The sequence below is a fragment of the Idiotropiscis lumnitzeri genome, chromosome 11 (genome assembly GCF_059441095.1).
Source record: "Idiotropiscis lumnitzeri isolate Australia: NSW breed Sydney's pygmy pipehorse chromosome 11, RoL_Ilum_1.0, whole genome shotgun sequence".
Lineage (NCBI taxonomy): Eukaryota > Metazoa > Chordata > Actinopteri > Syngnathiformes > Syngnathidae > Idiotropiscis > Idiotropiscis lumnitzeri.
In genome coordinates this window covers 3,732,273-3,756,949 of record NC_142401.1, presented here as the reverse complement: position 1 = coordinate 3,756,949, position 24,677 = coordinate 3,732,273, and the positions used below count along the sequence as shown (strand labels likewise).

General features: G+C 42.9%; 1 protein-coding gene across 7 annotated transcripts in view; it reads left to right on the top strand.

The window, feature by feature from the left end:
* The window catches only part of LOC148326806 (cadherin-4-like), a 212,100-nt gene that overhangs the window by 158,077 nt on the left and 29,346 nt on the right, over window positions 1-24,677 (top strand). For all 7 annotated transcript variants that reach the window (XM_088309162.1, XM_088309164.1, XM_088309161.1 and 4 more), the window contains 3 exons: window positions 6,408-6,634; window positions 10,665-10,847; window positions 22,835-22,990. In XM_088309162.1, the coding sequence (XP_088165288.1) occupies window positions 6,408-6,634; window positions 10,665-10,847; window positions 22,835-22,990 (566 nt within the window). The remainder of the gene's footprint in view (window positions 1-6,407; window positions 6,635-10,664; window positions 10,848-22,834; window positions 22,991-24,677) is intronic.

Below are 24,677 nucleotides of genomic sequence, written 5' to 3'. Positions count from 1 at the left end.
TTCCTCTGTGGATTTTTGTAATGCTAATTAGAGCAATTGTTGGGAATCAAATAAAGATGTTGAACACAGCAGCTAAACAATCACCAGGGAAGTATTCAAACACAGTTATGCTAATAACACATAAGGGGAGGAAAACGGTGTAAATGGCAGACAAAGGCAGATTTCTCTGCATCAGGGACGGGCAACTGGTGCGTGGGCCGCATACAACCACACTCTGAGTGGACCCTTGATTACATTTCAATTTTGTCTTTCTGTTTGATTTTTTTTTTTTTACAAACTCAGGAAAAAATGAATAGTGAGGAGAAATGGTTTTTCTTTAAAAACAGTAATTAAAAAAAATTGACTAATTTGTGAATCCGCGGATGCCGAATTGCGAGTGTGCAAGGGGATGTGTTTACTTTTGAGTTGTAATATCACCATTCACCACTAGATGGCAGAATAATTGCGCTTATATCGAGTCTTTTGATGCCTTATACTACGTGTGTAGGCCTACTATTTTTTGGGGGTGGATTTGGAATGATTTGCATACAAACCATACTTGAATAATATTTTGAGTGAGTTTTTTTTTTTTTGGGTGAAAAAAAAAAGCGAAAAAAATTACTTAAAAGTGGTTTTAAAAAATTGTGCCCCCCCCACCATTTAAATTGCTCATCCCTCCTCTACAGCCTAAAAATCCAATGCTTACGTTGTCTCTGAGGACGCCGTCTCATTTTATGATGACCTCCCTAATATCAAATCCAAAGAGCTGCTGCAGTCATCAACACATCACGGACAATCTGTAAGTCACCCCCCCCCCCCCCCCCAAAGTTAAAACCTTATCTCAAACTAAAAAGTTTGCTCCTCACATGAAACCATTTCCTTTTTGCGCAGCGCGAGACCTCCCGAAAAGTACTTACATGAGAATAATGAGTTTTCATCACAGTAATTATATGGCTCAGTGAGAGACACTGATATTACCCACCAGCCCCTTTTGTTCCTTGATCCCAGCCCAAAGTTCATTCGGCCCATGTCGTGTCCCGGCACCTCGCCTTTGGCTACGTGAAATCATTACAATGTACAAGGAGATAAGAGACATTGTGCGGACGGACATTGCCTTGAGGCCGTTTCCTCGCTTCACCTCTTTAAAAAAGATATTGCAGCGATAAGCGGCGCTCCTTCGCTGCTTGGGCGAAATCGAGCGGGAAGCCTGTGGGGCACCGTGCGCCCGAGAGAAGTGCCATCCAGTAAGAAAAAAAAACAAAAAACAAACGGAAACAAAAAAATCAAAACAAAAGGCGTCTGTGCAGCGTGCAATATTTCAAAAGGAACGTTTCTCATTATCATAGAACACGGAGCTCGTGAATCAATCGAGAACTTTTTCGGTTTCCTCGATGCACGGCTTGATTGGAAGGCGGCTTTCACGTCGTCGACGTGGGCAGCCGCTGATGTGACATCCAGCCCAAAAAAGAGAAACGAGATTACAAGCAGAGATTGTGGTCATTAAAGTTCACAACTGGGTGAAACTCTTCAATATTCCTGCACACTTTTTGTTTTTTTTTAAAGCGGTTACTTGAGAATCATTCATGCGATATGTTGACGAGTTGGACAAACACCCGGAGAAAAGCCGCACAAGCAGTTGGTGGTGTTGCTTGTTTAATTGTAAATAATTATTTAGCATTTTGCAAATAATTCCAAAAGCTTTACAGTATAAATAAGAAATGTATTAGTCGCAAATATTATTTTTCTACATGCCGCTGGACCCTTAAAACTGGCCACAAATGGCCCGCGGGCCATATTTTGGACACCAATGCAATAGACTAACAAGTATTTATTATTTATGACGTGCAAAAAATATGAGAACCAAAAAACTCAAAACATAAGCAGCAGACAGTAGAATTAAGTAAAAAATAAATAAATAAATAAAAAAAAAAACTTCAATATTTTTATGTTCCGTCTCTCCTTTGAACAATCTTGATTACGTGTACCCCGCAAGACCAGACGAGAGAGTCTGTATCAAGTTCAACTTCAATCTGGCGAGCCAGTCCTTTAATTGCCTCCGCTCTGCCTTTCTCTCACTCTGCCACGTTATCTGCCCCTTTCTCCCTTTTTTTTTTTCATTCCTCAAGCCTCCTCATGAATGCACACATGAGAGGAGGCTAATGCAGAGATAAAAACGGCAGAGCCCGGGATGGCCAAAATCCTCCAATAATCTACTCAATCCGACCAATGGAGTTCCGTTCCCACAGCCGCCATGCAACACAAATTTTTACCTTATTAAAATGAAAATTCAAATTAATACTGGCATGAAAAACACTTTGCATCAATTAAAAAAAATGGTGTTAATGTGCCTTCATGTGCCGCATGACGACGAATGTATTCTCACGCCGCTACGCAAGCTAGCCGGTTGCGAACGTCGTCGGTAACGAAGCGAGAAGCCCCTGTGAAAAGAAAACTGTTGAGCATGTGGCCCACGCAAACATCATCTGGTTGTGGCGCCGGATAAAGACCTCGGTACCCTGACAGGCTCGTCGGCACCAACGCCTTCGTTGCTCGGGAGCGTCTTCTTTCGCAGATGTTCTACCTGCAAAAGGAGGGAGGTGATAGATAAGGAACAAAGCAGGCATTGAGTGCATCCCATGCGTGTGTGGGCCGATGTTGGCCGCATCGACACGACAAGTGAACTGTCGCTGTTACAAAGGTCTTTTTTTTTTTTTTTCCAACCCTGTAATTGTGCAGCACCTAATAGTAAGGGAAACGTGTGTAGCCGGCTGCACTTTTCTCCACACGAATGGATAGTACTTACACATTTATTACACACACACACACACACACGGGAATTGAATTCCTTAAGAGCCATTCTCATCAATGCATTACTCTATATGCGAAGAGTGCGTTACAGCCTCCCACTCCAATTCCTACACTTAAAAAAAAATGGTGTTATGTTGATGTGTCGTCTACTATGTAGTCTACATAAAAAAAATGGATCCAGATGATTTGAGTTTGTGCTGACGCAATCAAATTCAGTAAATTTATTCTTTTTTTTTTTTTGCTCGAAAAAAATAAAGCGCATCGGTAAAGAGAGAGTTTTTGAAAAAATTCATTTTGCCGTCTTTTAAAAACGGGCACGATAATTGAATTATTATAATCGTTCTACTTGGGCCGGGTATCAATTAAAATTTCCCAAATCAATTTGATTCGATTCCATTTTCGATTCTCGATTCATTTTAATTGATTTTCGATTCAATCGAGGATTTCACGCAGTAGCAATTTTACTTACTTACTTTACAACTTATTTTCATTCGGCGGGAGGAACACAAGGCTAAGATTGACGCCAGTGGTGGAAGGTCACAGCGGATGATCTGCTAAGAGGAAGAGACAAAGTGCAAAAGCGCGGCTTCATGTTGCTGTCGTGTCGTTGGCGTTCTTGGCCGTCCTCCGTTGAAGCCCCCTCCGCAATGTGCTAGCCGCTCTATCGGGCACCATTTTTTTTTTTTTTTTTTTTTTTACTGCGTGTGTCTCGATCCGAGTAACCAAGCGGAATGACAACACCCTCAGCCGCCTGTCAACCGATGTTGTGGATGGCAGGACATATCAAGACGAAGAGAAACACACAAAGGTGTTTATCAAATTGCTGACAGCTGTATGCAACATCTTAATTCACAAACGCTTTTTTTTTTTTTTTTTTTCATCGTGAATTGCTTTTACAGAAAAGATGTTTCCGAGCCAAAATCAACCGACACGTTCAAATGGTCTCTATTATTCCTAAAATAATTGTCAGGCAGTTTAAAGCTGCACGGGGTTTAAATTTTTTGTCTCTCCCCAGGAAGTAGTCTGTACCAATTTGTATTTCTACTCTAGATTATGAGAGAGCCTAGAACTCCCAACAAAAGAAATTTGAAATCTTACAACTAGATGGATATTTATGTTAAAAGAAAAAATTGGGGGACTTCCCACATAGCCAGAACGGCCAAAATATGGATAATTTTATCATCACTAAACAACAGAAATTAAATAGATGAGCTAAAAATTCTGAACATAGTGAGCATAGTTTCTGAAACAAAACATATCAGTCCAAATCTGCGTGTCTCCTCCTCTCCCACGAGGCATGAAAAGAAAAAAAAAAAAGTATCTCTCAATATTTCTGCACACGAACATGTCTAACACCAGGGTCGGTTTAGTTCTTTCTCTAAAAATAAATAAATAAAGTTTCAGTGCCCCATTTCTTTTGATGAAACAAATTTGCGAGCCACCTGGAACGCGACACATAAATGCTCACGTGTGCTTTTAAACACTTCCTTCCGAGACCTTGCCGTTGTTACCGAAGAATCAAGACTAAAAATAAAAGCTCGGCTTTTCAAACTCAATGTACTCTGAACTAACTCCTACGCGCTTAGCCGCTCACGCGCACGCTCACGCGCACGCGCACGCAGACACCGCAACATAAACGCGCGTGTGGCACGTGTGTCACGTGTCACGTGTCACCGCTCCAGCTGCACCACAAGAGAGAGCCGTCTGAGTGACAACAATTAGCCTGCTGGATTCAAGTGAATCGAAGCCATTTCCATAATGCATGCCTGCCATGGCAATTAATGCGTGGCCAATTCGAAGCGGGTCTTTGTTATGTTGTCACAACCTGTTGTTAAATCACCTTCCGCTTTTGTGCGTGGCATCAAAGCCAAGTGATCGTTTTGTTTTTTGTTTTTTTGCAAAAAGCTTTTCACTCCCGTAAGGACGTCGCTCGATGGCATAAAAATACCGATGGCATTTGCCAACAAAGACAGATGCAGACGTTGTCGGCGGCGTGTTTACCTCCGTTTGGTTTTCGTGCGCAATTACTCAGATGGCGAACGCAAGCGGCGTCATTTGTTTGATGCTCAGCCGGAAGATTCTGCTTTATTAGCCTGTTGTTTGGACGCTACTTTTGACAAGAAGTTGAGCAATAAATTAAATAGATGGCTTGATTAAAAAAAAAAAAAAGATGGCTGTGTATAATTCCTCAGACTGGATTTTTGAAAAATCACTCTGCCATTGCTCATAACAGTCACTCTATTGCCTTGTTTGATTTATGAAATCAATTTGTCTTTTTATCAGCAGCCACCGTTTGAGATATGATCACAGCACATGCGTTTCAACCCGCCGTCGATGTGTCCTAACAAGGCCGACGTGCCGAAAACCGCCCGTCATTTATTCTCGGCACGCGCGCCGAGGCGCCGCGCTGCGAATCGTGCGACGGCGATGATGACGCATCGAGCATTGATACGATTTGGCACGAGGATGAAGCTGTTGCGTTTGTCTGATGTTGTCACTTTGTTCCGTGTTTGGGCTTTTCTAATGGCATATTCATGTCAGCTGTCATCGCAATATCTGCACGGAAGCACACGACCATCTCTCACGCGTCTGCGTCTTTGCAATATTTACGATACATTTTACTCATGCGCGATACGGACCGAATGGGGAATGATGTCATCGATCCGCGCTCAGGCTGGATCCTTTCGTCCCCGTGAAATCTTTTTCGACCAGAGGTGTGCAAACTTTTTGATGGGCAGGCTACAATGAGTTCTAAAATTTGACAGAGGCGGGTGGATGGAATGTTTTGTTTTTTTTCATTTTAAATGAAAGTGAACAAAAGCATTGCGTCAAAATACAAAAATCTTTGGCACACCACAAGATTTAGAAAATAAAACATGAACAAGAATTTTATTTTTTTTTCAAGTTCGGCGGGCCGGATTAAAACGTTTAACGGGCCGCTTGTGGCCCCCGAGCCGTAGTTTGCCCACCTGTTTTTGACGATTTCCGGCTTTCTCCACACAACCGTTTGGGGAAAGCTCTTTTCAGTTGCAGCATGAGTGCACCGCAGTCTATAAAAGAATGCTTGGTTGAGTTTCGTCGGAAGCAACTTGCACAGAGGTGGAAGGCCCAGGGCAGGTTTCTGCAATTATTAAACCAGACCGCCTTTGCATTCTTGACACTGCGGGAATCCCTGACAATGTGGAAAGATGAATGCCGATACACACCCAAAAACCTCATCCGACGTGCTTCGAACAACCGCGACGCCATTATGCGCTCGGCAGTCGAGCCCGGTCGGTCTCGTTTCCTTCGGACCTCGTCTTCATGCGTTCCCTGGAGAAGCGCAGAGAAATTCTGTTTTGACATCGCTATCTGTCTAGTTTGGAAAGAAGAATGATACAAAAGAGAATTAGCCCCCCCCCCCCTGTGTATCTGCTTCAAAAAAAAAAAGATAAGCAGTTCATTTCGCCGCGGATGTCAAAAGTGAGGAATCAGACGTGACAGCAAAAAGGGATGAGATATTTCAAGATAGGTTCTGACGGCTGCAGGTTAATCTTAAAATGTGTCAAGGATTTGCCAAACCCTCATGAAGTAAATCTCACTTTGATGTTCTCTAATTCTCTCTCTGTTTTCTCCTGCAGTGAAGTTTGAAGAGTGCCAGCACAGCAGAGAAGTGGGCTTTGTTAGTAGTGACCCCAACTTCAGCGTGAGGCCCGATGGGGTTGTGTATGCCGAACAGGACTTTGCCAACCTCTCCCAACCCGTCCAATTCATGGTGACTGCTCGGGAGCTCTTTGATCCGCGCATTTGGGAAACCACGGTGAAGCTCGCACCAGCTGGACATCCACATCCTTTACCGCTGACAAAGGTACCCCAATTTTGTGTTTTCACTTACACATCCTTTACAGCTGTGGCGGGCCGGCATCTCACACCTCGGCCTTCAGTGAAGTTCTATTTGCATAACTCCCCCGCCTAACGAGAGAGAGAGAGAGAGGGGGGGGGCAGAGAGAGAGAGGGAGAGAGAATTGAGGGCCTCGGACGAATGTTTTCTGAAATCTGCCTGGCAACACAAGCTAGCTGAATTCTGATTGGATAAAAACTCTAACCTAAAAAAAAAAATTCAACACTAGGATATAATTATATGAATGTAGTGCGAGAGCGAGAGAATTTGGGGTCCTGATTCTGCTGCCTGTGACACGGGCAGCCTGTCATCACAGCAATGCTGCGGGTTGCTGCCAATTGCCAAAAGCATTTCAACGAAGCCCTTTTCATTTATTTTGAAAATCCGGTCCCTACACTTTGGACGTTACGCTGCTATTTTTCGCTCCAACATGCAAACATCAGAGAAAAGCAGCTCAAGCGAGACGTGATGCCAATTACATGCTAGATTTATCTCCCATCACAGCTTTCTTGTCTTGCTATCTCGAGAGCGCGTTCGTTTGCTTTTAATAACACTTGCTCACCTGTTTTAGTCAAAGAAAAAAAGCTCACCTGGAATGTTCATTTTTTGCCATGTTTAATGCCGCCTCTTTGGCCTTTGGAGTCTTTCAGCTGTGTTTATGCACAAACGCTATCACACCCCACGCAGGTAGGGCCTCTCATTGAGTGCTCTCATTTCATGGCACGGTGGCTCGCTTTCTCCACCAGCTTAGAGCCTATTAGTTATGCACCAGCGGCTCCGAAATCCACTGGTTCCCGGAACAGGTTTTACTGCGTATTTGATTTGCATTTTTACCACACTCTGTTCAAGATAGTCTCACCTGTTCACGTTAGATTACAAATGGAGCTTTCAAGGTGGGAGAATCGTTGGACCCCGTTGCTTGGTAGGTCACGGGATACCAAAGTCTGCAGTGCTAAATAGTTGCACTTTGGATGTGTGAACCGTATTTTTCCGACGATGAGCCACTAGATTTTGAACCATGCGGCGAATACAACGGTGCTGCTTTTCTGTGGATTTTTTTTTTTTCACCAGTAGGAGCGCTCTATAGTTCAGAAAATACCCAAAATAAATCTTGATTTTTTTTTTTTCTCTCTTGGGTCTGTTCTGTTTTAATTAGCAAAGTTGTTGCTCTGTTAGAAGACACAGTTTTAAGAATCAGTTTATGTGCGGTAAACAACTCTTTTTTTTTTTTTCAACATAGAGAACTGCGGCTTATAGCCTGGGCGGCCGATATATCCTTTTTTTCTTTTTTTTAAATTAGTGATTTATTTATTTATTTTTATTTTATTTTATTTTGTATTTATTTTTGCCGCGGCTTATATACAGGTGCGCCTTATAGTCTGGCAAATATGGTACGTTCAAGTCTGAAATATTGGCTGTATATCGTGCAGCAGAAAGCTCACTCAGGATAGATTTGTTGGAATTTCCCGCGATTCAAAAATACAACGACAGAATTTAGCATTCCTTTTATTCACTCTCGTGACTTTTACAAGCACATGTTCTCACTGAGGACTTGCTGTGCTGTGCTGTGATCTATTTCCTTATCATCCACGTCAAAGGGAAATTACACTACAACGCTGAAGACAAAAAAAAGTACATCCGTATATATCTCCAAAGACCTCGATCAAATAAACGCGCACTGTGCGCAGAATGAGCAATGAGCTCGTGCCGTATTGTCCTGGTTGTTTGTCAGAGTGAAAACTTCCAGATGTCAGCTCCACAGCTTGAGGTGCTTCAGGCCTGTAGAATGTCCCGCGCAATGTGCGGCATAGCCGGGAGCAGAGAGCTGCCAGCTGGCCCTGCCCGCCTCTGGCTTTCCTTTTCTATTTTTTTTTTGTGAAGCCATTTGCACTAACTGGCTCGATATCCTGTGCGCACAATCACACACACGCACACACACAAATCATTGTGTCCGCATTCAATGTTGTGGGCAAAAACAATTATGCACATAACGGCTACCTTGACTTCCGTTTTCCAGCTTTCGGTTTGCTTTATTGCAGTTTTAATTGACATGACGCTATCATTTAGCACGCTAACAAACCGCTAAGTAATTTCGCCGTCATTTTATGACACGACACAAGTCTCGGGCGTTAGAGGCTAATAGTTGCTAGCAGCTAGCTGTTAGCATTAGCAACAAGTACCAGATCCTGCTTTTGCTGCATGGTTTTTATCGTTACAAGAATATCAACTCATCATTGTATCATTAATATTAATATTTCAGAGAATAATTTCGCCTGCCGTACTCGCGCAAAAGAACCGACAAGTGTTGTGGTCGAGCGATGTTGGAACCAAAGATATCTTATCAGCTAAACACATCTGGTGCGCTGGCTCCTCCTGCTGCCGTCTAAACATTTCTGCCCCCCGCCAAGCTCAATCCCATCGCCAGACTGTTCACATCGTCGGCCTGCCATGACCTTAAATCCCAGAGCTGGAAATGTGTGAGGTATGAGTCGCTTAAGCGCATCCCGTTTGGCCTTGGCACGGCTAACAAATGGATTGGATGTGTGACAAATAGACGTACGACGGCGTTGGGTGTGTCCTGTTGGGATTAGCTGGAGGATTTCTCTTGAGCGTCAGGTTACAACCTCTCTCCCGGTTTGTGTGCGTGCGCGTGTGTGTGTGTTCTTAAAAGACAACAATAGGATTAGGTGGATTACAGCAATGCAAGCCTTTTACAAGGGAAAAAAAAACATGTTGCCATCTTTCTAGCTCATTTTAACAGATGAGGACACAATCTTTTCCCACCGGGAGCTTTCCTTTCTAACGTGGGCCTTTAACTCAAAATGAATGATTTAATCAGCGGGGGGCCGTGCACTTCACACGTAGGCCTTCAGTGAAGTCGTTCTCACTCCGACTTGATTCAATCCCCCTCGTATTGCCATCATTTATGACACTACGGCTGAACATTAAAAACGTGACTGTTGGACAACCTTGCTTCTCTAGAAATGTCCGACTTGAAAATGCCGTCGCAAGCGTATCTGCAATTAAATTCCCTCCTTCCGGCCATTGTGGTTTGAAAAAGCGAAAATATAATTTACATTTTTGTAATTTTCTATTGTGTTAATTCCGCGTAGCGCTGTGAGTATCCAATCACAAGCCGCGTTCATCACCTTCAAGAAGGCCTCACTGTCATCAACTCGTGATCTGATTGGCTATCGCAACTGTCTATCAATGGTAAAAGCCCTCTTGACACACAGCACAGACGCCCGCACGATTGTATCTGAAGGCTTCGGACGAATAGTGCCCGCTACTGTTATTGTGAAATCTGCCCGGCAACACGAGCGAGCTGAATTCTGATTGGATAAAAACTTAACTCCTAAATATTCAACACTAGGATCTAATATGACACCAATGTGATCTGTTAGGCCAGCAGAGAAGGCCATCACTGGAATTAATCCACCGACAAACACACAAAACATGGATTATGCGTCAACTATTCCACAAAGTGAACAGCGTTTAACCACTTTACGGTTAAAAAAAAAATAAATAAAGAATCAATAAAAGACTGTACATCCATTCCACAAAGTACAAACAAACCCGAAAAGCTGTCTCCTCCTTCCATCGCCGCTCGCTTTTGTTATTGCAGCAGTATTTAATCAACATGCGTCTTATCTGATGATAGCCTGACAGGAAAATGTCATATTGTTTATTGGGATTCGCAGTGACACCGAGGACAAAGACCTGCGCAGATAAAGTTGTCTGTCTGAAAAAAAAAAATCTCAGGATGCGGCGGAAATACCAAAAAAAAAAAAAAAACGCCTTGAACACCGGCTGAGCTGGCTTGTCGGAGGCGTCGTGACTTTTGACCTTTCTGGATTTAAAAATGCTTTCTTTTTCTCATAAACAAGAATTGTTGATTGCTTGACACCTCGTATTTATTTTTTTATTTATTTATTAATTTTTTGGGGGGGCTTTTCATGACTCTCTTTGAAATTTCATGATTTTTTTTTCTCTCCAGGTCAGCATCGAAGAAATGCTATCAAGAGTTTTGGATTCCCAGCCGCGAGTGATCAAGTTTCCTCGAAAACATCAGAGAAGCTCCTACGGGAATGGGCTGAGGCGACAGAAGCGAGACTGGGTCATCCCGCCCATTAATGTACCGGAGAATTCCCGAGGACCCTTTCCTCACATGCTTGTCAGAGTGAGTGTCGTTTTTCCAAATGAAATGAGAACTCCAAATCCAAACCGATATCGCACGAGGCCGACGTCGCGATGTCATTAACCGCCCACGTGCGACGGAAGCACCGTCGGGAAACTGAAACGGTTGCGTTTAGCTCAGATTTCTTGCCAGGAAATATTTGATATCGTTCACTTTTCCATATCTTGAGAAGCGAACAGAAGGTATAAGAAAAAAAAAAAAAAAAAAGTCTCCGAGGAATAGAACAATAGTTGACTCCAAAGCGTTTTCCCTCAATGGAATATTTTTCACATCTCAGTTCGTCTTTTACCACCGAGCATTGACGTTAATTATTGCCGTTATGCAAACACCCACATTTTCCCAAGTGTAGAACGCCAAAATTGGCGGGAAATTATTTTTATATTATTATAAGGATGTCTTTTTTTTTTTTTTTTCCAAAAAGTCACTTTTGAACTCGAGTGTCCTTGTGGCAGAGCAAGCAAATCATTCCGCATTCTCGGGCGGGCGCTCTGATATTGAAATATAATAATATAATCATTTGTAACCTGCTTGCGATTGGAGCCAGCTGATGAAAATGTTCAATAAGTAAAAAAGTTTCCATGGAAGGCATAATGCTGCTCTTCTAAAACTCTCCTCACTGGCCGCCTCTTATCAGTCACCCGCACAGACATGCGGCTTTTCTGCTGGCATTTCCAGCAGTCACACACACACACACACATCTCCACACAAAGTCCCTCACGCCCATTTGTACAGCGAGGCTTACATTGCCGTATTACAGAAATCGCCTTTCCCAAGTGTGTTGGCATGAGGGCAGATTTTCCACTAAAGCTCAACAACACTCACTCGAACAAAACACACACATAAGATGGAGTGCCAGGAAAGGAAGCAGAATGAAACTCCTTAATTCCTTTTCTCATCTTGGCTTCCTTTTTGGGATTCTATTTAGTTTTTTGTTTTTTTGCTTTTGAGCATATGCGAATACGGCGTTTAATTCACAAGAAAGTCTCAAAAAGGGCTTCACATGTCCGCACTTGACGAATATTGAAAAAATTCCTCAGATCTTAATCCCTCAGGTGGGCGAGGGAAAAACTCCAAAAAGCCCATCAGGGGAAAAATGTGAAACCTTGAGAAGGGACCACAGATGGGGGAATCCCGCCTCCAGAAGGATCAGGCTGCAATGGATGCCGAGTGGGCGACATTTAACACATCATGATGCTACACGATATTAGTTGAAATAACGTGAAAGGCAATTCAATTATTTTTTTATTTTTTTTTTAGAATTAGGATTTGTGAATTAGCAAATTTTTAGGTGCCTCGGACTTAAAGTATTTTACTCATATTGACCTGACTATCATGTAATGGATGCCTCGAAAAATCTTTTGAAAGTGTATTCTCAATCCCAGTTTTTTATTTATTTTTTTATTTATTTATTCATTCATTCATTCATTCATATATTTATTTAAGTATTTATTTGTCTATTTATTTAATCCTAAAGTACAGCGCTGCCATTCATTCCTGATTTTTTTTTTTTTTTTTTCCTCCGGTTCTCCAATACCTTTAAAAGCAACGGCGAGTGCACGGAATTGTCCCCTTGACAGACCGCGACTGTAACCCGGGTGTAGCTCCTCTTCTCCCGATGTCATCCGGGAGCAACTGAAGCTCATGCGATCGTGCGCAGGATAATTGGTATAGATGATCTACGGCGAGACGGCGAGATGGATGATTTTAATGGAGAAAAGCAACATGGGAGAAACGTGACACTTTGAATGAATCCCCAGCGCTGGAACTCCCCGTAAGGAATTAAATCACGGCGTAAACTCAATCCTCAACTCCCTCTGCAACTCAACCCTCCTAAGTGTGCATTTCACGCGACGTATATCGAGCTCGGGCTCCGATATTGCTGAGAGCGACTTTTTTTTTTTTTTTTCACATCATCCTTATGACAGCTGGGAAACTATTCCTTCCCTCATGCTTTCTGGTCGCCATTTTGTCCGTTTTTAATAGATTAATTACAGTTAAGGAACTGAGCTTTGCTGCCATCAGATACTAGAAATGACACAATCGAAAGAGGTGGGTGGTGATTGAGGAGGTCAGAGCGCTACATTGGGGCGAGGCCATTTAAAGATTTCACGACAAATAGAAGTCTCTTAAAAGGAACTCTAAAGTGCCCTGGGAGCCAGTGAAGAGAAGTCAAGATTGCGCTTATGTGATCCGTCTTCCAAGCTCCCGTTAAAAGGCGAGCAGCAGCATTTTGGAGGCGCTTGAGGGCAGGCTGGCTGACTCCAAAATAAAGTGCATGACAAAAATCCGGCCGAGATGGAACAAAGGCGTGGATTACTGTTTCTAAATGCTGCCGAAGATGAAAGAAGCTGGATGGTCTTCAATAATTGTGGCTGTATCGAATGTGGAGATGGAAGCCAACGTGCCATGTCAGGTCATTTGTGGCGTTCTCTCGCTCACCTGTCTCTTGCATACCTCATCGGCAGTAATGGGCCAAAACAGTTTGATCTTATCCGAAAATCCCACTTGCATTCAACCTGAGTTGAAAATTATTTTCCTGACCATAACCGAGGAGATGATCAATTACCTGAAAACAATTTTCAAAACATTTGGATTCCCCCAATCACAAGATGATAGAAGAAAGTGATTGTGACTTTTTGCTTTGCCGCTAAATTGAGCTGTAACGATGATATCTATCAAGCAGGACTTTGATCATGCCGTCACACTTTGGGGAGAAAAATCGAAAATGTTTTCATGTGGGTGGGAGAGCGACAACTCGGCGCGCTTTGCGTTACCTCATTATTTTCAATGGGCCAATATGATTACGCTCGCCGACAAGATCACGAGAAGCGCGAGGGAATTAAATCACAAGTCACGGGCGCCACAAGAGGCTCCTCATTGGGTGACATTTTTATCAAAGGCGAAACTTAAGCACAAACTGCCTAGCCTTGAACACACACTTAAAAAAAAACACAAAAAAAAACGACATCAGCCGCACTTTTCTATGTTGAAAAAAAATGAATCGAGATTTATTTAGCGTATTTTATGAACTATAGAGCGCCCCTAGTGGTGAAATAAAAATCCACAGAAAAATTGCACCGTTGTATTCGCCGCATGGTTCAAAATCAAGGAAAAAAGTAGCGGCTTATCGTCGGGAAAATGCGCTACATGAAAAAAGAATTAGCCATAGATGGATCCTGAAAGTCCACTTAAAAATGTAACTGCATCCAGATGATTTTTTTTTGTTTCCTGCAACCACTTGAGAAGATAAAATGAAGTCAATTCATATTTATTTCTTTTTTTTTTTTTGTAGTGCACAAACATGCATTAAAGCGTCTAAATTCGTGTCAAATGTGTAACCTTGCTCTCCGTTGGTGACTGAAATTCACAGCGGGTTCGTTTTTCTTCGGATCGAAGATGATAGTTTGTTGACATTTTCTTTCAAGGTTGGAATCAGGACGGGGCCCAATTTCCATTTTCTCCCGACTCCCAGATTGTGTGGCGTTCATGCTGAGTCATCCAGACGAACACGGTTTCCAGGAATAGTTGCTCTCATTTTGCTCGTCTTTCTCACGATGAGGACATGCACCCTCATCCATTTGCTCGACAAACGATTGGAATAATTCGTCTGACGGGTTCGGCGGAAAATAGAACAAAGAATGGGGGCAATTTTTTTCTTGAATGCGCACGCCTGTATTCTCGCGTCGCATAAAAAATTGCGCAATGTCGCCAGTCGTAAAGGAGATTTTCTTTTTCTTCAAATAGCGATGACGACGGATTTATCGGCGAGTTTATTCAAATGTTACGGCCTCGCTCTCATCTGTTATCTATCGTCATGATTGGAGACGATTGCTAACAAGTTATCTGAAGAGAAACAACACATGGCATTACCCGCTGCAAATTAACAGGAAGGGAGTTTCACTCCCTCTTGGACGGCGTAATGAGCGATTCTCAGACGGGAGCATTTCAAAATAAAGGTCTTGTTTGACATTGTGAAATGGAAAATCAAATTCAGCGATGCTGAGTTTGAGGAAGGTCAGTCTTGTTCGTTCCTTTAATTTGTTTTTGTTTGTATTGACAAAATTGCGTGAATACTCCCGAATGATCAATTAGCTTTTTTTTTTTTTTTTGTTCAAGCATTGACAAACACAATACAGCATTTCATTATTCCGATAAAAATCCGGTATTCCGGACGAACCACTTATTTGTCACGTCATTATTGTCTAGACCAGCGGTACTCAGTTGACGGTCCCCGGGCCGCATCTGGCCCGCCGCTGCCTATTTGTGGACCTTTTCAAAATAAGATCAGAATACATCAAGTGGTATGTGTGCTTTGCTTTATTTATTTATTTAAATGTCTGCCAAAATGGAAATGGCATTTTATTTCAGTTTGTATTTGTGTTGTTTTTAAATGGAATTGACATTTTGTTTTGACATTTTGTTACCGCATTATCACAGGTGGTCCGACTAACGTAGATAACTGACCCTCAGTTATCTATGTATTTAATCATTTTTAATTTTTTATTCGAATTTGTATTTATTAAGAGTTGCAGTGTTCCTGGTCTAGAACGTAATTTGAATTTGAATTAAGTGATCCTATCGGCAGCACGGTGTTGCCTCACTGTTTTGAGAATCAAGATTGTTTTGTGGTTCTCTCACGCTGTGTGGATTTTACTCCCGAGCTTCCTTCCGTATCCCAAAAACAAACACTAGGTTAATTGTCGACTTTAAATTTTCCGTCGGGGTGAATATGAGTGTGAACGATTGTTTGCGTACGTAAGCTCTGCGATTGGCCGCCGCCCAGTTCAGGGTGTATCCCGCCCACTCTCGCCCAAAATCACTTCCAGCTCATAATGCGGATAAGCGGTATGGAAAATCAATGGATGCCATGTCTCGGCATTTCTAACATATAGGAGCCACTGTAAGAGAAAAATCTTCAAAAAATACTCCAATTGTTGTATTAAAAATAAAACACACACACGAGCTAGCAGCGATGATAATAAGATCTGGACCTGTAGAATTGATATGAAAAATATGTTTCATGAATTGAAGCCAGAAAAAAAAGGTGTAAAAATACACCTTTTGTACGCTCTCTGGTGCAAATCTCTGCGAGGGAACGTGTTTGTCAATCGCAGTATTCCCGGTCGGACAATTAGAGGGTGACAGTCCCATTCGAGCCATCCCAGTTGTACAAAAGCTGTGTGCTGTCGTGGTGTGTCGCAAAGCTCAGCCTCTCACTAAATAACTGTCAAGCACTCTGACCCCGCTGGCAGCTCCCTCTGAACCACTACGACTCCCCTCTGGACTCTCGTTGGCAGCCGCAGTCGCTCCCCCGATCCAAACACGGTCCTCCTCTCAAGCCCGGCCTTGAACTGATTGGTTGGCTCGAGTCCGCCTTGGGCATGCCAGAAGTGCTTTCAACTGGCCGCAGGTTGCTGCTGATTGGCCAGGCTCTCAAGGCCCCGGGGAAGCACATGGCAGTAGATTAGGTTGAAGTATGCAAGTTGCTGGTGCTAATGAAGGTGCAACAATTGATTTGATTTGATTTATTGAACATGTAAACAAAATAAAAACTGTATATATATATATATATAATTTAGTGCTGCCAACGATTAATTTTTTTTAACCAGTTAATCGCAAAGAAATCCATAATTAATTGCGATTAATCGCATTTTTTCTATCACTATTTTTTGCTGGTACTAATGAAGGTGCAAGAACATCAGAATTGATTTGATTTGATTTATTGAACATGTAAACAAAATAAAAACTGTATATATAATATATATATATATATCTATATTAGTGCTGCCAACGATTAATTTTTTTAACCAATTAATCGCAAAAAAAAATCCGTAATTAATTGCGATTAATCGCATTTTTTCTATCACTATTTTTTGTGAAGGTTTTTACAGGTATTTACTCTAATAATAGCTTGTAATTAATGTAAAATCACCTAATATAACGTGTCTCATAATTCAAAGACTGTTCTAATAGCTTTCTCTTCAATGTACTTTGTCTCTTCCGGAAGCCAGCATGGGTTTCACATCTTGTGCATGAAAGCCCCACGATCTACAGTGGTTGACTTTTTTTCTCTTCCTTTATTGAGGATTCCTCGCTAGAATAGTACAACAGAAGCATTTAAACTTAAGACCTTACAGCCTGTTTGGTAAGTAAGACAATATCGTGGGCTTCGGCATCTTCTATTTCCATCTCATTATAAATAAAATGTCTCGGGCGCGCTTTATAAAGGAACTTAATAGATATATTTTCTTCATTCTTCTCCCACGCTCTGATTCAGGGGAATTAATGCCATTGTTAATGCAGAGAGACCGCTGGTACATTTCAACAGGATTCTCTCTTCCTGCAGAGCTCCTCTAAATTGCCCGGCTAATGCCATAATTGAGTTTGTTCGTCACTTCTTAACTCCCATTAATATTTGTTCTCCTGTAATTGCTTTTTTTTTTTTTTTTTTAAGCCCAGTCCTACATTTCATTCCGCCGTCTGGTTAATGGTCTGAGGTGGAGGCAGTGACGCGCATGCATGAGCACAAGGGCATGCTTGAGAAAGCATCTCATCTATATTTTAAAGCTACAAAATGTAAAAAATTGTGGAACTCTTTTGTCCTCGGGGTGACTAATCAAAAAATCAGACAATGCAGCTGATAAAATTCTCATCAATGGAGCGTTAAAACACAAAATGGCTGCAACTAAAAATTTAAGAGACTGTCACATAAACATGTTTCACCAAAACAATGGCCGAATTCCACAGCCTGACATTTAAGTGATGGCTCTTACAAAATAACAACGGCAAAAAAAAAAAACATTTTACAAGTAATTGTGATCTTAATAAATTTTCTTTTTAACTTCCTTCCATTATCGGAGCCGCGTGTGCTCACGAGGGCTGACGAGGACATTAACTATTTGTTTTGATAGCTAAAGGTCAAAAGTAATGTCAGTGGCTTTTTCTAAACAGAATTTCAGTCTTGCAAGATATACTTTGCTGTGGTTGTCTTCCAAGTCCAAAATTGTGTTTATTCAATATTTTTATTTATTTTTTTTTTTTATTTTATATTAAACCAGGGGTGTGCAAACTTTTTGTAAATGAAAGTGAACAAAAGCATTACAACAATATACATGTGTTTGAAAAACCACAGTATTTAGAAAATAAAACATGAACAAGGTTTATTCATTTCATTTTTTTTCAAGTGCAGCGGGCCGGATTAAAACGTTTAACGGGCCGCTTTTGGCCCCCGGGCCGTAGTTTGCCCAAGCCTGCAATAGAGAAATGGCGGCATTGGTAAAATGTTGGGGGAGAGACGAGGACAAAGTGGCAACACAAACATAAAACATACCTAATAAAAAAAAAAAAGAAGAAGAGGCAACAATGTCTCGGCACTGCTTGGCGCTTTCTTCCTTTTCTTTTGCGTTCCTGATCCATAATGTGCTGCTTTTTATGAATATCAGGAAAGACCGCACGGCATGTCGGTTGTCAACGGATCACTTGAGAGATATTAAAGCCGAGCCCTTTTTTTGCAGCTTTTCTCTCGCAATGCCTCCTCCGTGACTATTTTTAAAGCAAGCCGCGGCATTCCGCTTTTAATATCGCCGCCAAACACGTCTCAGCAGACTCCGTTGTGACCACGTGTGGAACGTACGTACGGTTGTCTCGGTGTTCCGCCGCAAATCAAGTCTGAAGGCTGTCTCGATTTTTGTCGAGCGACCTTTTTTTTTTTTTATTTCATCAACCGCCTCACTGTTTTCTCTTTTGGAATATCGTTGCGTTTGAGCGGAGGGCCTATCAGACTGGAATGCTCGTTACCAATTTAAAGTAGAGCGCATCATCACGGATGAGCGGCGCAGCAGCGGGCGTGGGAGCCACGCAAAAGTCCAATTTGGGAAGAATAGCGTTCAGCGTGGCCATTTACGTTGCGCTTATCACGCCATAAGAAGATATAACAGCGGGGAGAGATGAGACGCTATCAAGCAATGATTTCCAAGGATGCTACTTAACGCAGCAATTCAGACATTCGAGGTGATCCGAACGCAAGCGGGAGATTGTTTTATCGAACCCTGCGCCACTTTGAGGCGGACGTGCTGACTAGTCGACCACCGTGTCGCCACCTCGTTAGACGGAGGCATTTAAAATACTTGGCATCAAAGTGGGCATAATATAGAAAATTATATATTTTTTTTTTATATTAATGGACAAATAGTTGGGTCTGAGTGCTTGATAAAAGCGTTAAAGTGAGACGAGTGGTCCTGTCACAATGCGTCTTTTCCCAACTGTTGAATTTGGAAGACAAAGTGTTATAAGTCAAATGTGTTATAAAACACGACCTGTTGTGTGTCTTGTTTTCCCGAGCTATTTGGAGCCAAAAGGTGCCAAATGCAAAACAAATAATTTAATGGCCGTGCTGTTAAGCACTGCTTTCATCGCTGTGTTTTTTTGCCACTACTTTCAAAACCTGTGAGGGTTTTTTTTTTTTTTTTTTTAATGCACCCTGACGGGAAAACTCAATGACCGCGCCTGTAAAAAGCTTGCAAATGACTGCAACACATAACCGAAGCATTAAGTGGCCATAGGACATAAAATAGCCTTGCAAAGAGTGTAAACTCACAGTTTCACGTGATTATGTTCCATTAGCGCATGGCAGCCAGCACGCCGTAGTAATAATACATACAAAATACATCGGGTGCCTGTTGCACATTGTCCTTCAATGACCTTACCGCTGAATTAATTTTGCTCTCGGGAAGCATCATACGATATATAAAAAAAAAAGGTTGTTTTTTTTAAAAACAACAGCTTGATGTTTGTCCGATCAATCAAAGCAGATTCGGACAGACGGATCATTGGTCTTCCGCTAATTAGACAGCAAAGTCGCGATATGCTCAATGAAGATCCCTCTGTTTGCACGTCCTACGTCACCCCCAAGAGATTTACCCCAACAATAATTCCTCATCTCGTCTCGCCGCTTTCACTCCCTGCGCCTCTCTCCCTCCACCCGTTGCCATTTTTTTTCCCTCTCACGCTGATCGCTCGTCCCAGAGGATCCCAGTAGTTGTCAGTAATCAAGGAAATCACTACAAATAGGTCACTTATCTGATGTCTGCTCTGATCTGAGGGAGACAGACATCACGTTAAGTCCCTTACATCTGCCTTTCTCTCCTATTTTTAGTGTGATTAGTAGCCAGTCACTCCACCGGGAGCGACTCGAATAAGAAAGAGAACTCCAGATAGATGACGGTGATCGACTGAAAGAAAAGCGGCGCAATGGGAGGATGAAAAAAATCCAAAAGAAATCGGCGCTTTTGTCATTAGCATTCCATTCAAATGGTTCAATTGCGGAGTTGTCACTCATGGGATTCCCGCGACTCGGAGAAGTCATGCTTCTTCATTTATTCCGTCGATTCATCTAAAAGTCTCCTTATTAAGATACAGCAAGCGAATGTGACATGTGATCTCAGGTGGCAGCAAAGCGGAGTGTTAAACAGGCTTGGCAGCAGAGGTCACGTGACATGTGGGGAATATTTCGTCAACTACGCATGGGACTGCCCCCCTACGATTGCGGCGACACGCAAGGACAAGCAATTGTGTGCACGGTCGAAGGAGGCGGGGGTATAAAAAAAAAAGAATTTTGAATTATTGAACTGAGCTTGTTCCTTACTTTGTGAACACATTGTGACTTTTAGCTGCCAAACACTTCACACCAAGCTGCCGCTTGGACTTGGAGGCAAGTTTCTCGAGAAGAAAATGTTCGCTTGGAATTGAAAATGAATAAAATTGTTGTCGTTCATGATTCCGATTCGTTTGGAGGATAAACGGCGGGCGAAACAAATGGAATCAGTAGAATAGAAGCATCCAGAGATTGCGCCACCTCGTCCGTGACATGATTGACAGACATGTTGGATTTGAGACGACGCCGCATCCTGGGTTGCCATGCCGACAGGGATGGGGGGGAGGGGGTGCTGCAACCTGTGAAAGGTTTGCAGCAAAGTTCTGCTCGGTGGCGGTGGGAAGACAACTGTGGAAATTAAAAGAGCGGCTATCATGTTCAAACAGAGAGATGTTTTATGCAGCAGCCGCCGTCAAAGCTGAACGGATGAAGTCATTTCATTTTCATGCATGATCTGCGGACTCGCACAGCGAGGAAATTGCATAGGAGGGGGAGAGAAAGATGGAGAGCAAAGATGAGGCAAGCTTTCACTTTTTTCTCCTTTTGAATCTATGATTATTCCCTCGGAATTCCAACCGAATATTTCAGATTCATTTAAACAATCCAAAACAAACCAAAAAAAATGTGATTGAACATTGATTAAGACCCCCAAAATGTCTTTTTGGTGGGATTGGCCGAAACCGGGAAATCTTCATTGTAGAGATGCTAGTTTTATATTTTTCTGCTAACGGTTGAGGACCCCTTGAGCAAGGCACCAGAAAGCCCTTCCTGTTGCCGGAATTGAACCCACGACCTTTGGGGCCATCGTGCTAACCAGTCGTCCACCATAGTATAAATCTAAAATCGGAAAATCCAGCGCGCCTAAAAAAAAAAAAAAAAGCTATGATGTTATTCGTTGCTTCAGGGTGCAAACAGACAGAAGCTAAAGTCCTGTGGCACAGAGCTCTTCAATCCTGTTCCCCAAGATCCACTGTCCTGTACGTCTTTCTAATTCAAATGATCGTGATCGTTACTCATCTTTTTTTATCCGATTATCTGATCATTTCAATCCGGTGTCCTTCAGCAGGGAGAAATGGAAAGCAGACAGGACGGCGTACCTCGAGGAACAGGATTGCTGTAGAGGAATAACAAATTACAATCGGCTCTGGCGATTATGGGAAACGTAACCTCTTTTGTAGCGGTGACGAACGACAATGTCACGGTTAACGTGTGTCCGAGGTAATGAACGGGTCAACAAATAATAAAGAGAGAACATTTCCATGTGACGTGGCCTTGAATTCCAGCATCAAGTTGAGGGATAACCTGCCTGATGTCGCAACGGCCGTCAAGATAAACGCAGTTCTTTGCACTTTTGTCGATCACCTTCTCAAAAACGAAATAAAAAAAAAAAATGTATCTAAGAGTCTTAATTTCTTCGCTGCCATCGTCGGTCACGAAAGCAGCTCGAGTTTCACATTGACTGCATTCGCCGATCAATGCGCGCCATTGTGGGAAATCCGTAAAAAAGGGATGCGGAGGTGAGAATTTTCCATCAGAAATTGCGACCCAGCAATCCAGATCTTGTCACGTTAACGACGGCGACTCCGACGTCTTTTTTGGGAACCAAATGAAAATCAATGCCGCTGAAAGGAGTCCTCCAAATGCATCTTCTTTTGTCAGCGAGGTGCTGAGCAAAAAGTATCGACATTTTTATTGTCGTCGCAAATAATAAAATGCCGGATACTAAAACGTGTTCCAAAGAAAACGTGTCCCTCGACACGACGTGTTAATCACACCTAAGGTGCGCCGCGGCATATTACGCTTCAGTCAAACTTTTTCATCCCCCCCCCCCCCTCGAGTTTGCAAAGAAGCATCCGGACAAAAGTCGATGTTCTCTGACAATGTCACCTTCAGGCATTTGACTGAAAATAAATTCAGATTTGAAAAGCGGATTCTCAGTTTACAAAATTGCTCATGTTCACATCGTTAAATTTATTATATGATTTATATTTTTTCTCCGATGAGGTGCGTTTACCAGAACACTCCATCTGTCAAATTTTACAACCCATTGTGGCCCGCCAACCAGAGGCAAAGAAGCAGACGACACACGTAGGGAGAAGATATCGTCCACAAATCTGATCTGACCCCTCAAGATTTCTGGCTGCCTACCCGACCTTTTTTTTTTCTTTTTTTTCTTTTGGGAATACCGTTTCCCCAATCTGTTGTTCATATAATCTACTTTTTGAGACAACGCGGCACCGTCCCTCACTTGGACATGACAATCTGTATTTGAAATAAAATGCTCCTTCCTGATTTTGTTCTCTGACTCTCCGCTCAGATTCGCTCAGACCAGGACAAAGATGTCGGCATCCGCTACAGCATCACCGGGGCAGGTGCTGATCAGCCCCCGAGTGGCATTTACAACATTGACCCCATCAGCGGCAACATGTTTGTCACTCAACCTCTGGACCGAGAGGAGAGAGCCTCCTTCCACGTAAGTCAACCCCCAAATAATCGTCTGCCGGATCGACTTTCCCACTCTAATTCGCTCCCACGGAAATGCGGCCTCACGTTTCGTCTGTCTACATTCCCTTCCGCCATTGATGTCGCTGCATGCCAAAACAAAACAGCAAGTCAGAACACATTCCCAGCACTTTGTGTGCCATCGCTCCATCCTGGCAGGGCTCTGATTGATTCAAAATTCGATGACAATACACACTTCAGCTGTCATTTCCACTGTGCAGGCTGGGTAGAACAGAGAAATGTGGCAAGACGCTCAAAACTTTGTTCTTAGCATCAGAGCTAATGAGCAGGTGACTATGCATACACGCGCGTGTGTGCGTGTGCGTGCCCTTATAAGTACGCCTATGATTGATGCTGTGTGTGTTTGTGTGCGGCATAAGCAGGTCGAGGATTCCCCCGCCCCCACTTATTCTCCCCTCGCTCTTCATGTTCCTCCCTTCCACCTTTGCGGGCAGCCGCCCCGTTTAACCAAAGCACCCTGCCACAATGCTGCAAGCTAACTTTGAGAACGCGCGGGAACCTGCAGAGTTGCTCATTACCCACGCCCACGAGATAGCGAAGAATTGAACGTCCCCTGCGGAACGCCGTGCCAACAGCTTTTTTTCGCATTTGCGAATTAGATACGCGGACCACATGAGAGCTCCTTTAACATCAGGCCATTGGTTAATATACACACGCTGCAAGTTTCCGTTCGTATCGCCAAAGAGTGTGACACCTCCACTCAAGGTGCGCCGCAGATTCAGACCTGCGGCGCACGCGTGCCTGTCAGCATGATGGATGGCCGTGCGGCTGATAGAACTGATGCAAACGCAGGCGCCTGTCTCGGAGGAGAGATGGAATAAAAGGGGGAGTTGATCACTTCGCCGTCTCTGTCAACACGCACGCGGACGTACGGCACAAACACAAATCTTCAGAGGATTGTCTTCTTGATTGAATTGTCTTGTACTTTTGAGGGGGTTTTCCATTCGCTTTGAGAGGAGCGCCTGGTTACCGTGTGGGCTTTGGAAGTGTGTATAAACAAGTATGCGTGTTTGTTGACTGCTCGTGGCCTCTCTTACACACCCACTGAACTGGGGACCAAACGACACTGCCAGATTATTAGTCCCCAGGAAAGACGAGTGACGGCGTATGAAGTGGATTAGTTTGAATGGGGCTCCTAATTAGACTTGTGTGGACCCATGCTGCTTGCGATGTGATGTATGATTTAGGGTTAGAGAATGTTGCAAGCGATTGGCCCAGGGGAAATTTACGCCGACTCTCATTTTATTTCAACTTGACAGGAAGTTCCAAGCACTGCTGAGCTCTTACGGGCCAAACTTTGCTTGTTAGTTCGCCGCTCGCGTGAAAAGAGAGAAGAGCCTGCTGTTTTTGACAGACCAGCACCAGGGGGAAGTGGAGAGAGTGGATCATAGTCTGGGCTTTAGCTTTGTCAGGCAAAGCTCCTGTGACTCAGCAAAGCAATTGAGCAAATGACATTTAGTTGTTTTTTTTAATGCTTGGTTGTGTTGTTGCAACACACTCATTTCTGTGGGCCTCATTCACCAGAAGACATACCGAAGGATAAGTCCGATTTGCGTTAGTGTGAATCTGCGTGTGAATGATTAACTCATTTACTGCCATTGACGGCTAAAGATGTCAAAGATCCATTTTTGTTTTTT